At 44.3% G+C, this 17,563-nt stretch overlaps 1 protein-coding gene across 2 annotated transcripts in view; it reads right to left on the reverse strand.

The window, feature by feature from the left end:
* ARFGEF2 (ADP ribosylation factor guanine nucleotide exchange factor 2) overlaps nucleotides 1–17,563 on the reverse strand; it is a 100,267-nt gene that overhangs the window by 65,924 nt on the left and 16,780 nt on the right. For both annotated transcript variants that reach the window (XM_036825423.1, XM_036825422.1), the window contains exons 4-6: nucleotides 10,952–11,098; nucleotides 9,828–10,007; nucleotides 9,234–9,468 (exon numbers count right to left, since the gene is read on the reverse strand). In XM_036825423.1, coding sequence (XP_036681318.1) covers nucleotides 9,234–9,468; nucleotides 9,828–10,007; nucleotides 10,952–11,098 — 562 coding nt within the window. The remainder of the gene's footprint in view (nucleotides 1–9,233; nucleotides 9,469–9,827; nucleotides 10,008–10,951; nucleotides 11,099–17,563) is intronic.

A 17,563-nucleotide genomic window follows, 5' to 3' on the forward strand; every position in this document is an offset into this window, starting at 1 on the left:
ATTTGATATATGCATACATTGTGAAATAGACACTACAAACAAGCCAACTAACATATTCATCACCTCACACAGTTACCTTATTTTTTTCCCTTTTTTTTTTTTTTTCTGATGAAAACACTTAAGATCTACACTCAGCAAATTTCAAGTGTATAGCACAGTACTGTTAACTCTGGTCACACGGTTGCACATTAGATCTCCAGAGCTTATCCATCTTGCATAACTGAAACTTCGTACCCCCGACAAACATCTCCCCATTTCCCCAGCCACCTTTCTACACTATCTCTATGAATCTGACTACTCTAGGTACACCTCATATAAATGGAATCATGCAGTATTTGTCTTTTTTGTGACTGGCTTCTTTCACTTAGCATAATGCCCTCCAGGTCCATCCATGTTGTTACAACTGGCGGGATATCCTTTTTTAAGGCTGAATAATATTTCACTGTATGTATATAACCACATTTTCTTTTTCCATTCATCTGTTGATGGGCACTTACGTTGTTTCCATATCTTGGTTATCGTGAATAATGCTGCAATGAACATGGGGGTGTAGATTATCTCTTCAAGATCCTGATTTCCTTTCCTTTGGTTACATACTCAGAAACAGAATTGCTGGATCATAAAGTATTACTATTTTTAATTTTTTGAGGAACCTCCATACTGTTTTTTTTCCCCTCCATACTATTTTTTTGTAACAGCTGTACCAATTTACATTCCTACCAACAGGGTACAAGGGTTCCCTTTTCTCTACATCCTCTCCAACTGTTTCTGATGAAAGTCATTCTAACAGACATGAGGTGGTATCTCATCGTGCTTTTGATTTCTATTTTCCTGGTTATTAGTGAAGTTGAGCACCTTTTTAAATGTCTGCTGACCATTTGTATGTCTTCTTCTGAGAAATGTCTATTCAGGTCCTTTACCCATTTTTCAATGGGGTTATTTGTGGTTTTTTACTCTTGTATGAGTTTCTTAGATATTTTGGATGTTAACCCCTTATCAGATATATGGTTTGCAAATATTTTCTCCCAATCCATAGGTTGCATTTTCACTCTGTTGATTGTTTCCTTTGCTGTGCCTATGCACTGCTTTCTAAAACTTTTGAATTAGCTGTGAACATTTAAAAACTGGGAGACATGTCATAAAAATCCAGATCTCGCTTCTATTTAAAAAAAAAAAAAAAGAAAGAATATCTGGTAACACTGGCCCCAACCAGCTAGAGCCAGGAGCAGCTGTCCCCTTTAGCCAGGGCATGAACTTGCAGACGTCCTGCTGCCTCATTCCTTGCCACTCCCAACTGTCTCTCCTCCATTGAGGTCAAGCACAGAGAGTAGGAAAGGAACACATGCCTAGTAGCATGTCTCTGACAAGAGTGGTAAAAATGGGAGACTGACAGGGTAGGGTGTTTTAAGAACCTCAGAGAGAAAATGTTTCTCAACGCGGTGATTAAGAGTGAGGGCTCTGGAGCCAGTATGCCTGGTTCAGATCCCGCTCTACCACTTCCCAATGTGGGAACTTAAGTAACTGCCCCGAGCCTTGGTTTCCTCAGCAGTAAACAAGGATGATTACAACAGCACCTACCTCACAGGGTTTGTGAGAACTGGATAAGATAAAACACGTAAAGCGTTTAAAATGATGCCTGAAAAGAAGAGCACTCAAACGTTAGTTTTTCTTAGGCCTGTGTGTTTTATATGTAGAGCGCTAATTGCGTTAAGACGTTCACGATGCCCTGGTGATAGAAGCTTTCTCGTTTCTGCCATCTGCCTGGCCCTGGAGACTAAGTCCATATTGGAATTTCCCAACTAGCCATGTTGAAAGCACTTTCAGTTAGCTAAAGCCTTCACTATCTTTCCACTCCTACAGAAAAAAGTAAAATTTCCATTTCAACATGGATCTCCCCTTTCCTTCACTGCCGTTTTTCCATTTAAACAGCATCAGGATCACCATTTTTTTGAGGGATAAGAGTGTTTAACCTATTTTCCTTGACAGGCTGGATCCATACCAGCACCCATTCAAAATTAAAACAGTCTCAGGCTAGGAAGGGGTGGGAGAGTCAGGAGGTCCAGACTCCCGCGGAAGGTTCCTGCAGAGGGAGCTGCTGCTGAGGAATCCCACTAGCGGCCCAGAAGCAGCAGGACTCCACACAGGAGCCCTGGGCCGCTTCCCCTGCTCACATGACAGCCTGCAGGACTCAGAAGAGGCTTTCCTGGATGGTGTAACGACCACTAAGAAGGCTGCTGTGTTTAAGTTTCAAGCCTGCTGTGAAAATGTGAGACAACCAAATCAAATCAAATCCTTGCAAAGTTCAGAGTACACTTAAAAAGCACTGGTTTTGCTGGTTTGTGGGGAAGTCCAGCGGCCACCACCTGGCCGTTACTGATTTAGGTACCAGACCCTACCTGTTTCACAGACTCTGTCCCGAAGTAAAATAAGATGGACACCTTGACTAGGTTCAGATTGGAGAAACCCTTGCTGCCACCCCCTCCCTAGCCAGCTAGACAACAACCCCCGAGGCAGGCACTGCCAGTTACCTAACTCAGATCCTTCTTCCTTTCGGAAGGGACTGTGCCTATGTTTCCTGGCCTTCCTAGTAGAAAGGGTGGCCATGTGACCCAGTTCTAGCCAATGAGGGGCAAGCCTAAGTAACGGGGATGGCACAGGATTCCAGGAAGGCTCCTTAGAAGGGACGTGACTCGGCTAGGAGTCCTTTAGTCCATAAAAAAGAAAGAAATCTTGCCATTCGTGACAACATGGATGGACCTAGAGGGTATTACGCTAAGTGAAATAAGTCAGAAAAAGACAAATCCTTTATGTTTTCACTTATATGTGGAATATAAAAAACAAAACAAATGGACAAATATAACAAAACAGAAATAGACTCACAGATACAGAGAACAGACTAGTGGTTGCTAGAGTGGAGGGGGGTGGGGTATGGGGCAAAATAGGTGAAGGAGATTAAGAGGTACAAACTACCACTTACAAGATAAATAAGTCACAGGGATGTAATGCACAGCACAGGATACAGAGTCAATAATATTGTGATAACTGTGTACAGTTTGTCACCTCTAAAAATATCAAATCACTATGTTGTACACCTGAAACTAATATCAGGTGGTAAGTCAGTTATACTTCAATTAAAAAAATAAAAATTAATCAGTCAGTCAAAGATCCTTACCCTCATGGTGCTTACATCCTAGCTAGGATAATAAATAAGTAAATTATACTGCTACATGCTAGGGAAAAAGTAGAGTGGGAGAAGGGAGACCTGGAGTTAGAAGGGGCAAGGGTGTGCATGTGGTGACAATGAAATATGACATACACCTGTTTCCTAGAAACGAGGCTTTGGTGATTGTCCAGCATCTAAGCATTTGATAACGCGTAAGAAAACTAAAGGGAAAAACCAAGGCACAAAGCTGTTTGCTGTCACATTCTGGCCACGTACCAATACGGTTCCTCAAATGTATGAAATACATTGGACAACTTATTGTCCCAAAATAAATGTCCATTACACAGCTAATAAAAATGCTATAAACCAATGAGCTGCAAAGCCTCCCTGTAAAGCAGGCTGTGTCAAAAACAAGTCAGAAAGAAGGGGGACCTGTGGGTACATTTTGTTGTTTTGATAAAGTGTTAGCCTGAGAACTTTGTTTGTTTAAAGCTATTTTAGTTTTTTTTTTTTTTTGGCCAGGCGGCGCCGTGCAGCATGCGGGATCTGAGTTCCCCGACCAGGGACTGAACCCACGCCCCCTGTAGTGGAAGCGTGGAGTCATAACCACTGGACTGCCAGGGAATTCCCCAGACCCTTTTTTTTTTTCTGGTCGACAAAAATAATAAAATTCCTAAAGCAGAGGATCTGGTATCGTTAACGTGGAAAACAGACTCACGTTATCCTACTGCACTGTTCCCATTATCTTCACGTCTGATTACCATCTGAAATATTTGTAATTTTTTTCTCTAAACTAACTCATTTTTTAAGCTGAAACTTATATGAAAGATAATAACAGCAAACACTTATAGAGCCCTAAGTGCCAGACACTGTTCTCATTAATTCTCACAAAACTGTAAGTACCAGTTGTATTCTCATTTTAAAGATGAGGAAACTGAGGCTCAGAGAGGTTAAAGATTTTGCTCAAGGTCACAGAGCTACTAACTGGTCAGTCATGATCTGAACCCAGGCTGTGTGATCAGAACCTCCACACTGGCTGAGGGAGGATACATTTCTCTATTTTGTAGTACCTAAGAGTTGGGTTGTTTTTCCCTTAAAGAATGGGTTGCAAGATGAAAAAAGTGAGCTAAGAAATCTGTGAACACACTGGTAACTCTGTACCTACAACAGCTATATATTAGCTGTATACATGTAAAAATGCTAAAGTCTAATGCTGGGAGTTAAAGAGTCAGAATCTTAAAAATAAACTTAAAAGAAAAGGGGAAGTGACTGCTCGTGGGTACAGGGCTGGGTGTGATAAAAATGCTCTAAAACTGTGTGGTGATTGTTGCAAAACTCTGTGACCATACTAAAAAGAACTGAACTGTACATTTTAAACGGGTGAATTTATGGAATGTGAATTGTATTTCAATCAAGCTGTTTTTTAAAAAATTGACAAGAATAGTTGGGCCATCGGAGGGGTGTGAGTGGACAAATGGGGTGAGGTCCCAAGGGAAGGCTGCTGGCCATGCCCTAAAATTCACATAAGCTAGTACGTCACAGGCTCAAAAATCTCATTTTGCGAATTTACAAAGAGCTATCTGATCCACTTCTTGGTCAGGCCGATAAGACTGACAAATTGTCGATTTATCAACTTGGGATGAAAAACTGCTGAGGGGAAAAAGATGCTCTGGTCTGTCGGTGAACTGTCATCCACACAAATTTCACTGGGAGGCACATTATCCCAAGAAGGCCCAGGAAGGGTTCCCAGTAAAGCAGGACAACGTATGTGGAGCACCCAGGTAGCGAGCCCCACGCCTGGCACAGTGACTGCCTAGCCAGGGGTGGCTACGTGACGGCCATTCCACAGGATGGAACCCGCAGGAGAGCTGGATGTGTCCTCTGCCACAGAGGCACTGGAGCCTGGGGGCCTCGGCAGCCTGGACTCTACCCTGGGGTGCAGTGTCCCCCAGGCCGGCACCTCCCCCATCTGCCTCGCAGGCTGCCCTTCCTCCCAGGCCTCCCAGGCTCCTCAAGCGGTTCTCCTGAAGGACTCGTTCTTTCTTTAGAGTCACATCTGGAGAACTGGAAGCCCGTCACTCTGTGTAAGGGTGACGGTGCACCTCCATTCTGACCTACCATTTGCAGGTTTGTGGTGTGATTTCTACAGGCAATCTGATGCCCACGTTCTTGGGAGAAGCCTCACAGGGTATATCATACTGGCAACAAAATCCACAGCAATATACTAAGTGTAAAGCATACTTTGTTAGAACAGAATTTTAAGTTAAAAAAATGTACTTACTGAATATGTGTGCTGGGCACCAGACCAGGTGTTGGGAATATAGTGGTGAACAGGGTGGCCAAGGTCTTAGACCGGGAGCAAGTGAACACAAACTCTTCAGTGATGTGGGGTAGTAATAAGTGCTATGAAGGGGACTTCCTTGGTGGGGCAGTGGTTGAGAATCCGCCTGCCAATACAGAGGACACAGGTTCGAGCCCTGGTCCAGGAAGATTCCACATGCTGCAGAGCAACTAAGCCCGTGCGCCACAACTACCGAGCCTGCGCTCTAGAGCCCGTGAGCCACAACTACTGAAGCCTGCGCACCTAGAGCCTGTGCTCCGCAACAAGAGAAGCCACGACAATGAGAAGCCCATGCACCACAATGAAGAGTAGCCCCCGCTCGCCGCAACTAGAGAAAGCCCGCATACAGCAACGAAGACCCAACGCAGCACAGCAAAGGAAACCATAAACAAGATGAAAAGACAACCCTCAGAATGGGAGAAAATATTTGCAAATGAAGCAACTGACAAAGGATTAATCTCCAAAATTTACAAGCAGCACATGCAGCTCAATATCAAAAAAACAAACAACCCAATCCAAAAATGGGCAGAAGACCTAAATAGACATTTCTCCAAAGGAGATATACAGATTGCCAACACACACATGAAAGAATGCTCAACATCATTAATCATTAGAGAAATGCAAATCAAAACTACAATGAGATATCATCCTACACCAGTCAGAACGGCCATCATCAAAAAATCTAGAAACAATAAATGCTGGAGAGGGTGTGGAGAAAAGGGAACACTCCTGCACTGTTGGTGGGAATGTAAATTGATACAGCCACTATGGAGAACAGTATGGAGGTTCCTTAAAAAACTAAAAACAGAACTACCATACAACCCAGCAATCCCACTACTGGGCATATACCCTGAGAAAACCATAATTCAAAAAGTGTCATGTACCACAATGTTCATTGCGGCTCTGTTTACAATAGCCAGGACATGGAAGCAACCTAAGTGTCCATCAACAGATGAATGGATAAAGATGTGGCACATACATACAATGGAATATTACTCAGCCATAAAAAGAAACGAAATTGAGTTATTTGTAGTGAGATGGATGGACCTAGAGTCTGTCATACAGAGTGAAGTAAGTCAGAAAGAGAAAAACAAATACCGTATGTTAACACATATATATGGAATCTAAAAAAAAAAAATGGTCATGAAGAACCTAGGGGCAAGACGGGAATAAAGACGCAGACCTACTAGAGAATGGACTTGAGGATACGGGGAGGGGGAAGGATAAGATGTGACAAAGTCAGAGAGTGGCATGGACATATATACACTACCAAATGTAAAATAGATAGCTAGTGGGAAGCAGCCGCATAGCACAGGGAGATGAGCTCAGTGCTTTGTGACCGCCTAGAGGGGTGGGATAGGGAGGGTGGGAGGGAGGGAGACACAAGAGGGAAGAGACATGGGGACATATGTATACGTATAACGGATTCACTTTGTTATAAAGCAGAAACTAACACACCATTGTAAAGCAATCATACTCCAATAAAGATGTTAAAAAAAAAAAGACCCAATGCAACCAAAAAATAAATAAAATTATATATATTTAAAAAATCTGCCGCTGGACTAAAAGCAAAATAAAGTAACCTTACAAAGGATGAAAAAAAAAAGTGCTATGAGGAAAATAAAAGAGGATGATGGGACAGAGTGATGGGGAGCTTCAGAGAGAGGGATCAGTTAGAACTGAGAGACCTGAAGACAAAGCGGGGGGACAAGGAAGGGATAGTAAGTGCGAAGGCACCAAGAGCAAGCACCACACTTTCAAGAACCAGAAACACTATCGCAAACAAGGGGAAAGGAAGTAAAGGAAAGGTATAGGGAGGTGGGCAGGGCCTGGCCACACAGGGCCTTGGAAGCTGTGGGGATGGGGCAGGCACAGACTTCACTCTGAATGGGACAGGATGGGAAATTATCACAGGGGTTTAAGCGGGGGGGGGGGGGGGGGGTGGTGATCTAATTCATGCTTTTAAGAGATCACTTTGGCTGCCTTGTGGAAAATGGGCTGTAGTGGAAGGACGTTCTTACAGCTCAGAGAGACTTGCTTTTACATCTGCACAGCTATGCTTACTACGGTCTGTTTAAATATTAATATTTATTGATTGAACACAGTCTGATAAAGGCTACAGTAAAAACCTGCCTGGTCCTTGCCCTGAGAGTTAATAAGGCAAAGATGATGACACATACAGAGGGTGGGCCGGGACTTCCTGAGCACCTTCCAAGACACGTGACAGTGGGACTGAGTAGCCTGCAACAGTGTTCACACGAGACACACATGCAGTTCTTTGTGGCAACTTTTTCTTTGATCCCTGCCTTGGGTAAACTGATACAGAACAACATTCCAGCAACAACACTTGGTCTGTTCCTACCTGTGCCAAGCACTGGTAAATTACAGATGAACAAAAACTGCTCAAGTATGTTCTCTCTGGTAGCAACATACCACCAACAGACGTCATTACCAATAATGGGGCAGAAGAAGATATGAGACCAATTATAAAGGCAGGTCAGACATATATACGCTACTATGTATAAAACAGATAACTAATGAGAACCTACTGTATAGCACAGGGGAGAAAAAAACACAATCTGTTTGTAGACGTATATTAAGTTAACCTTAAAAATGCGTTTCAATATACAGTAGGTGCAGAAAAATACTGTTTGATTCCACTTATACGAAATACCTAGAATAGTCTAATTCATAAGAGTCAGAAAGTACACTGCTGGATGCCAGGGGCCAGGGGGTGGGGAGGGGGAATGGGGAGTCAGTGTTTAATGGGGACAGAGTTTCAGTTCAGGAAGGTGAAAATTTCGGGAGATGGATGATGGTGAGAGTGGCACAACGATGTGAAATGTACTTAGTGTCACTGAATCGTACAGTTAAATATGGTTGAAACAGTATGTTTTATATTATGTGACTTTTACCACAATAAAAAAAATCAAAAAAAAAAAAAAAGGCGGGTCAGATACTTCACTGGTAGAGCCGTCAGCTAGAGCGAAGAATTATTTGGCAGAATCACTTGGGAAGAAGGTACATTCTTGAAAAATATATGAACTTAGGATCTGGTTTGTACAAACTGCCCAGAGAGAGATGCAAACATTCAGAAATACATGACAACCCAGTCCAAAATTTCATGCCTAATGTTTTACTTACTTTAAGACTATCATCAGGTGTGGAATATCTCTTTCAATTAAAAAAGCAAACACAACCAAATAGTGTACTTGGTCTCAGAAGAAGAAAACAAAGCTATCTGTTTATCTGTTTCTCTATGAATCCACCCACCCACCCACCTTCTGGCTCCTTTCACAGATGTCCATAAATAGCAACTAACTGTCCGGCAGTGGGCAAAGCACGGAGATCCTGTGGATACGTGACAGAGGAGGTCCTTGTCCTCCTCTGGGAGATAAAACAGACACTGAACAATCAACCACCCAAACGATTAACTCCTGGGAGACAAATGCTCCAAAGTGAACCCATGGCATTGAAGCTGACATCAAATAGCAGTGGCTAGATATCAATACATTCCAGGAACTATCCAAAGAAAACTGCACAACTGACAACGTGATCTGCGACACCATGCCTCACTGGCTGTGGTTCGTAAGAGAAAAGTGAAAGGGAAGTCAAGGGGGAGGCCCAGAAATAGAAGAGCTGCTATCAGAGGTTTCCTGCGATGACACCAGACAACTCTTTCACCTGCCCCTCGGATACAGGATGGACAGGGAAGCGCACGGGCCGTACCTGATAGCGACGGGTTTCTCTCTCTGGGCACATCTCCATTCTCTGCGCTCACTTCTCCAGAACCACTCCTGCCATGTTCACCATTGGTTAAATCTGTCTTCTCAGGAGTTGTTGGTTTGCTGTGTGCCTGGCTCTGCTTCAAACGACTGAACTTTGGGGACACTGCTGCAGCTTGGATCACAGGGGACTGGGGTTTCGAATGGATTGGTTTTTCCAATTCTCTGGCCTCCTGCAACTGAAAGGCAACGAAAAAGGGATTCAATCTAAATGGATCCAGCGTTTTGATAAGGAACAGAAAATACGCCAGCCTGTTGCATAAAAAATTTCCAAACAGAAGGACAGAATTTAAAAAAGGAAATAAATTCCTTCAGCAAACTCAAAGCAAATTCTGAATGCAAATTTCAAAACCCATGCTAGATTCTCTCTCTGCTTTTTAAAGCAAGGATAAAAACAGAGTGCAGAGCACTCAGAGGAGGAAGGGACTGATTTTAAAATGCTATGAATCTTCACCAAGCACCGAGGCCACACATGAAATAGTTCACAGCATGGGATGGTGTCCCGCCCCCCCAGCAGCTGATAACTGCTACCGCTCACCACTTGGTTTTCCATGCGGGTGAAAATGACGTTCAGCATCTGAGTAAGAGTAGCCTTGGCAGTGGTTTGATTGATGAGATTTTTGCTGGCCAAATAGACATTGTAACATGTCCTGACCGTCTGCAGGATAGTACCCTCATGAATTTCAATGTGCGGGGACGTCACCGCAGTCAGCAGAGCCTAAAACAGAAATCCGCAATCTTCACCTTCACGAGCACCCACCTCCCATCCTCTCACAGCCAAACTTTTCTACAGGGTTTGGCTTTGTTTTCAATTTGGTTTGGTTTAAGAAGATGGCTCTGCAAACTAAACTGGATGATTAGTACCAAAAGCCAACCCTCTACTGCTCTGAGTTTAAACACAATTATTAACTCCATAGAATACAAGTTATTTAAAGTACGTAAGTTGTGTTGAAGTGGGCTTTCTACCAGCTTACTTTTTAAAAAGCCAAAAATACAGACACTTCTCTCAGGAGGGAAAGTGCTCCAACTTGATCTCACCTACGCCAATCACAAAATATACATGTTTTGACGCAGGGGAGAGGGTCAGTTTCCGAGTTCCCTGGTGGGTTTTCAAGGGAGCTTCAGGAAAGGTGTGGCTAACAGGGAGCTCCCTCACAAAGCTAATACATCCAGGATTTAAGATGTGAAACACTGACCGCACCCATCCTGATCGGTTCTCTGACAAGCAGATGGGACCACCCCATGCCAAACCATTCCTGGCAGCAGAAATGGAACAGGGCGAAGGAAAGGGAGGGTAAGAGGACAGGGGCAAATTGGTGATAAAAGTATCAACAGGAGGACCTGCTGAGAAATGGCAGTCTGGGAATCCAGAATTTCCAGGGGAAAGAGCAGAGGATTTGAAGTTGGTTTAATTCACAAGCAATTTACGTAGTTATTAGCAGAACTGTTTACTTTGAAAACACACCTGGTTCCACTCTTCTTGTCTCAGTCCATGCTAATCAGTTCTGACACTTAACAAAAGATCTAAGTGATGCTTACATTTTTCTGTTCCAGCTCAGCACCTCCTGAGACAACTAACACATGGTAAATTAGAAAACCAAATTCCCAAGGGCGATGAGCTTTCTCATTTAAAATCCAGACCAGGCAGACAGACAGAAATACCTTAATTATTTGTAACTGAACTCCTTCATCGGTCTGAGGGCCTTGAAAACAATTGCAAATGGTTTCAACGATCCTGTCAATCAGCCGCTTCCCGGGGGCTCCACTGTCGGGGGCATTGCCGGTGATGTGCCCATATGCGATGAGTTTCTAAACACAGAAATCACAGACATGAGAAGTTTCTGCCAGGCCAGGGCTGAGGCCGCCCACAGCAGCAAGAGGCAGGCAGTGGGCTCGGCCTTTAACTTCCGGTTCCCACAGATCCCTCCGCTCTCCTGGGTGCAGGGGGCCCAGCCACCCTGAGAGCGCAGCATCCAGCCTGACTCCCGATGGCAGAAGAGCCCACGACGGTGGAAAAGGCACGTGTAGAACAGCCCCCAGCGCACAATCACTTGAGGAAAACATGGAGCGATTAAAAACTATACATAATAGAGACAGAAAGTAGTCAGCGGCTGCCTAGACCTGGGAGGATCCCAGGGAAACAGGGAGTGACTGCTGATGAGCAAAAACGGGGCTTCTTTCTAAGGATAAAGATGGTCTCTAATTAGATTGTGGTGAGGGCTCCACAACTCTGTCAATATATGAAAGTCACTGAATTGTATACCTCAAATGGGTGAATTGTATGCATGTGAATTATATCTCAAGCTGCTAAAAAACTTTTTTTTTCTAACAGTAAGATACATAAAAAACTAATGATAACATGGTTTGCTTGAGTGCAGGAAGAACTAAGGCAGCTGTAGGCAGGGGTGGGACTAACATTTTGTAGAGCAGGCTTTCATTCTTTTAGAATGTTGAATCATGTTGGTGTATTTTCTATTCCAAAAATTAAAGTAAAAAAACTAACTGACTTCTGCACTTACGTTATCAAACTGCATGTCACCCGTGCGGCAGCCTCTTCAGATGAGAGGCTGCTTGAGCTGTGCCCTCTCGGTCAGGTGACAGATCAGTTTGGACAGGGGCCACCTGCCTGCCTGGGCCACCTCACTCCTGACCAGGATTTCATCAGGGACAATCTGAGAGCTGGAAGGGAACTCAAAGGTCAGGATGGTTTCAAAGCCTGGCTGAGATTCAGGGTCACCTGAGGGAACTCGTTACAAATACAGATTCCTGGACCTCAACACAAACTTCCTCTAACAGAACTCGTCGGGTGGAGCCCAGGAATCGGTTTTTCTCCAAGCCTTCCGGGTTATCCTGATGGCTGACCGGATAAAAATAACCACTCATCTGCTACAAGCCCTCTGGGATCCGTGAATTCTAAGGCACCCTCTGCTTCCAGTGACTTAGTAAAGACTCTGACAAATGCTGTTCTGTTCTTTATCTTTTTGGTTTCTGGCGTGTCACATTCTTGATCTATCTGCCCAGAGTGACACAGCTCCTGAGGCGATCCACAGTGCCACCACCACTGCAACAGGAAGATGCGCTGCCCTGCGGAGGCCAGATGCCGTTTCTCAATGGCTCTTCCCCATCATTAGTCTCGAAAGCGCCGCCATTCAATAAGCAGGAAGAAAAACAGATGGAAAGAGAGTGACTGAGAGCACAAATATGACACTGCTGGATCAAGTGACCGAGTGAGCAAGAGAGAGGCCTGCACACACTCTGCTGCTCAAGACCAACCCCAGAGAGCTCCAGACGGAGGCAGGGAGGTGCTCAAGTGTGTTTTTGAAGAACAAGTCCAGATGCCCATTACCTCATCTGCTCTCATTGCTGCTCCCCATGCAGGCTTCCTGTGAGGGCAACGCCGGCCGCCTGGTAACTAAGCTCTGGTGCTGGCCACGTGGTAAATGAGCTCTGGTTTTGGACACTGCTGACTCCTTACTCCTAATGGACTCAAGTCCATTTTGAGTACTGGGTTATGAGTGGGATGGTCTATGAGCTCCTAAAATGTGAATGCTGAAAAGCAGGCCCCACAGAACCCAACACTGATGGTGCATAGCAAAGATGGAGGTGAATTACAGATGTTTAATTCAAATATAAAAAAAGATTGGAAGTATTCGCCCCTCTATGCACTCCTTAAAGGGCACGTTACCGTTCCAATGGAAAAGGGTTTTAAGTATAATTTTACTCCCTTGTGAGGCAGGGCCGGAAGAAAGCAGAGTTCCTGCAACCTGTGGGTCTTTCTAGTTCTGCCTTCTCACCCTTCCTTGTTCCGGATGTTGTTTTGGCACTGGGGGTACAACAGTGACAAGACAGTCTTTTTTCTCACAGGCGCAGAAGCGTGCTTGGCAGGCTCACTTGAGGAAGGTGCTCTGCACAGTGAGTGAGGTAGGAAGTACTAGCAGGTGTAAGCAAAGGATGGACATGATGGGATACATTTCTAAAGGCTCCGCCCGGCTCCTGAGTACAGAACAGGTTGGAGGGCAACAGCAGTGGAAGCCGGGCACCCATGACGAGGCCACCTCAGCTGTCTAGGGGGAGACGCTGGTGGCTTGGACCATGAGGGACTGACAGAGATGGAGAGTAGAAGTTCCTGTCTTATTCCTTGCTGATGCGAAGCAGGGATGGGAAGAAGGGCGGAGGAGGCAGGCCTCTGGGCAGCTGGCTCACTGATACTTGTGTCCAAGGAGGCTGCTTGCACAGGGATGCGACTTGTCAATGCCCCTCTAGACGGGGAGGGATAAGTAAAGTGGTTGCATAACATATCATTTATCAGTCCACAGGAATGCCCTCAATTTGCATGCAGTGTTCTGGCATTAAAAACACTGTTGTAAAAAGCAAGCCACAGAAAAATCTGTACAAGTATAAATGATATATGATATCATTTCCAGCTACTACAGCTGAGTTGAAGAGTTGGAATGGAGACCATACGACCTACAAAGCCTAAATATTTAGCATGTGGTCCTCCACAGAAAAATGATATCATAAATGATATCATTTATGTTAAAAAAAAAAAAGAAAGAAAGAAAAAAAAAAAAGAGAGAAACTTATACACCTAAATAGGCAACTGGGTTTGGGGCTAGCAGTCCAAGGGCCTTCAGCCTTAATCTGTAAAGTTCTAAAAGAAATTTCTAACAGAGAATGTAGTCAGGTACAATTTATATTATTACAATAGATTTTAAAATGTGCATTAAAAAATTCAAAGTCTTTTAGAAATAAGAGCTAAAAGATAATGCTTGTGGGCTTCCCTAGTGGTGCAGTGGTTAAGAATCCGCCTGCCGGGCTTCCCTGGTGGCGCAGTGGTTAAGAATCTGCCTGCCAATGCAGGGGACACAGGTTCGAGCCCTGGACCGGGAAGATCCCACATGCCATGGAGCAACTAAGCCTGTGCGCCACAACTACTGAGCCTGCGCTCTAGAGCCCACGAGCCACAACTACTGAGTCCACGTGCCACAACTACTGAAGCAAGCGCGCCTAGAGCCCGTGCTCTGCAACAAGAGAAGCCACCGCAATGAGAAGCCCGCGCACCGCAACAAAGAGTAGCCCCGCTCGCCGCAACTAGAGAAAGCCTGTGCACAGCAATGAAGACCCAACACAGCCAAAAATAAATAAATTAAATAAATAAATTAATTTTTTTAAAAAAAAGATAATGCTTGTGGTACAAACCAGATGGCTCAGACCAGTGGTTTCCTACAGCCTTACGTAGAAAGAAAATATTAGAAGTCTGTTTCTATCTACTTTTTTGTCCTACCCTTTTAAAAGGTCTGTTTTTGTATTGTTTATAATGTACATAATTTAATAACAGTAGTACCTGTATATAATCTTATAATTGAAGAAATACGAATATTCTGAGAGAATATTCTCAAAAATAATTTATGTGGTTGGTATGTGCCAGAAAAACTTGAAGATCACTCACTAGTTTAGGCAAGACTGAACTAACCCTCCTTCCTCCAGTCCTGGCCTTGGGGGAGTGTGTGGCAACCAGGTGCTGAAGGAAAGGAATAAGGAGAATCTTTATCACTTGGGAGAAGTGAGAAGGGAAGGCTCTGGGCTTCTCCCTGTGGAGGGGGGAATGCTGAGCTCTGTACTCACAGCAAACCAAACCCAGAAGCACCTTTGCTACCCCATCATCTCTCCATGCTCGAAAAGGGACTCCTTAAAATGCCCAGGGCACAATGTGGATGCATCTGCAGCTGGCTTCAACCCTGCCAAAACCAACCTTTACTCCTAGACACTGGCCCTCCATTTCCAAGGCAGAAGTCACATCACCCACACTGGGAAAAGCCAGTCAAACAGGTTTGCAAGGACAAACCCCAAGAGGAAATGCATTTTTTCATTCAGTATTCCAGGGAGCACCCAGCCACTTTCTAATGTCATAAAAAGGACGATACATTTTGCATTTTGTATACTAACCAAAGAAATCTTAGTGTACCTATCACATTACAGAGAACTTCCGTTCTGAAAAAGAGAGTTAACCACATGCCAAAAGCCTCAAGACAGGTACTGCACTCAAGTCGCTGAAGTACAGCAGGACGTCAATGTTTCCATCAGAAACCATACTCACATGTACACAGAGTTCCAGAAACAGATTATTTCCAGGAAAACACAGCATATTTTTAATTAAAGAGGCCAGAACTACAGGGTAATAGTTAAGAGCAGAGGTCAGCAGCCTTTTTCTGTGGAGGACCACATGCTAAATATTTAGGCTGTGCAGGTCACATGGTCTCCATTCCAACTCTTCAACTCAGCCGTAGTAGCTGGAAAGCAGCCATATAGATAATACATCAACGAAAGGCCATGGCTGGTGTTGTGGACTGAATGTTTGCGTTTCTGCAATTCCTATGTTGAAGTCCTAACCCTCAATATGATGGTATTAGGAGGTGGGGCCTTTGGGAGGTGATTAAGTTTACATGAGGCCATGAGGGTGGGGTCCTCATGATGGGATTCATGCGCTGTAAGAAGAGACCAGACACCTAGCTTGCTCTGTCTGCCATGTGAGGACACAGTGAGAACTTGGCCATTTACAAATCAGGAAGACGGCTCACCAGGAACTTAATCAGCTGGTACTTTATCTTGGACTCCCCAGCCTCCAGAACTGTAGGAAATAAATGTCTCTTGTTTAAGCCACCCAGTCTGTGGTATTCTGCTATATCAGTCTGAACAGATTAAGGCAGCTATGTTCCAATAAAACTTTATTTACCAAAGCAGGCTGCAGGCCAGATTTGGCTCATGGCGTAATTTAAGGACCCCTGATTAAGAACATAGGCTTGGGGTAAACAAGTCCTAGACACCCACCCAATCCCATCACTGCCTGGCCAGGGGAACTTGGCAGGGCTGGTCATTTTATTCTCCAAGCCTCAGTTTCATTGATTCTAAAATGAGGATGAGAGTAGGAACCTCAGGTGGTTGTTGGGAAGATTAAACATGATGATGGGGATAAAGCACTTAGCACAGAGCCCAGCACAGGCTGAGTGCTCAATACACTGGCATTGTTTAGGACATCAATAATGTTAACTATCAGCACCAGCTTCCAAACTAAACCTTAACATGAGGACAAAACAGCTAATTATGCCAAATTTCCTCTGAAAATGTTCACAGCAACAAATATTTTAGGATAGAAGTAGGATTTGAGCCTGCCACTTTAAGATTCTTGGCTCATTACATGTTCCACATAGGACAATTTGTACAGAATTATACTGAATGAGAAAATGGCTTTTCATTTGGAAGAGCTGCTTCTGTGAAGAAACTCTCGTCAATTTTCAAGCATAGATATATCAAACAAGAGAAATTAATAGAGTAAATATTAGACCAGAGATGCCAAAAATGTGGCATGCCCACCGCCACTCGGCAGTCCTGTTCCTCAGCAGACATAACCAATCAATCATGGCACTTTCTCAAGAAACCCAGACGAGGTTCCAGGTATTTTTTCAACACAGCTTCCAAGCAACATAGTATAGAACCTATTCACTATTCCTGTTCTAGAAAGTACTGGTAAATTGTGGCTCTCTCCACTGTATTTTTTAAAATTTATCAAGCTCTTTTCATTGCTGTAGGTTGCCCACTGGGGTTAAAAACAAATGTTTCTGAGGTAACCGGAAGCTTCATGAGTAGATCTTAGGAAAAATACAAGAATGCTGGACTGGGAATTAAGAAGCCCAAGTTGTAGGGCTTCCCTGGTGGCGCTGTGGTTAAGAATCCGCCTGCCAATGCAGGGGACACGGGTTCGAGCCCCGGTCCGGGAGGATCCCACATGCTGCGGAGCAACTAAGCCCGTGCGCCACAGCTACTGAGCCTGCGCTCTAGAGCCCGCGAGACACAACTACTGAGCTCAAGTGCCACAACTACTGAAGCCCATGCGCCTAGAGCCAGTGCTCCGCAACAAGAGAAGCCACCGCAATGAAAAGCCTGCGCACCACAATGAAGAGTAGCCCCCGCTCGCCGCAACTAGAGAAAGCCTGCACACAGCAACGAAGACCCAACACAGCCAAAAATAAATAAATTAAATAAATAAATTTAAAAAAAAAAAAAAAAAAAAAAGAAGCCCAAGTTGTAGTCCTGTTTCTGTCCCTCACTATCTGCACGTCGTTGGACAAGTCACCCTAACCTCTCCACTGCTGCTTTTTCACCAGTAAAAAGTAACTTATAATAAGGTTACTTATGGCCCTAAGTACAGTCGATCCTCATTATTCACAGGTTTGTACTTGTGAATGTGCCCGCTCACTAAAATTTGAAAGTCCCCAA

This window comes from Balaenoptera musculus, chromosome 15, assembly GCF_009873245.2.
Source record: "Balaenoptera musculus isolate JJ_BM4_2016_0621 chromosome 15, mBalMus1.pri.v3, whole genome shotgun sequence".
Lineage (NCBI taxonomy): Eukaryota > Metazoa > Chordata > Mammalia > Artiodactyla > Balaenopteridae > Balaenoptera > Balaenoptera musculus.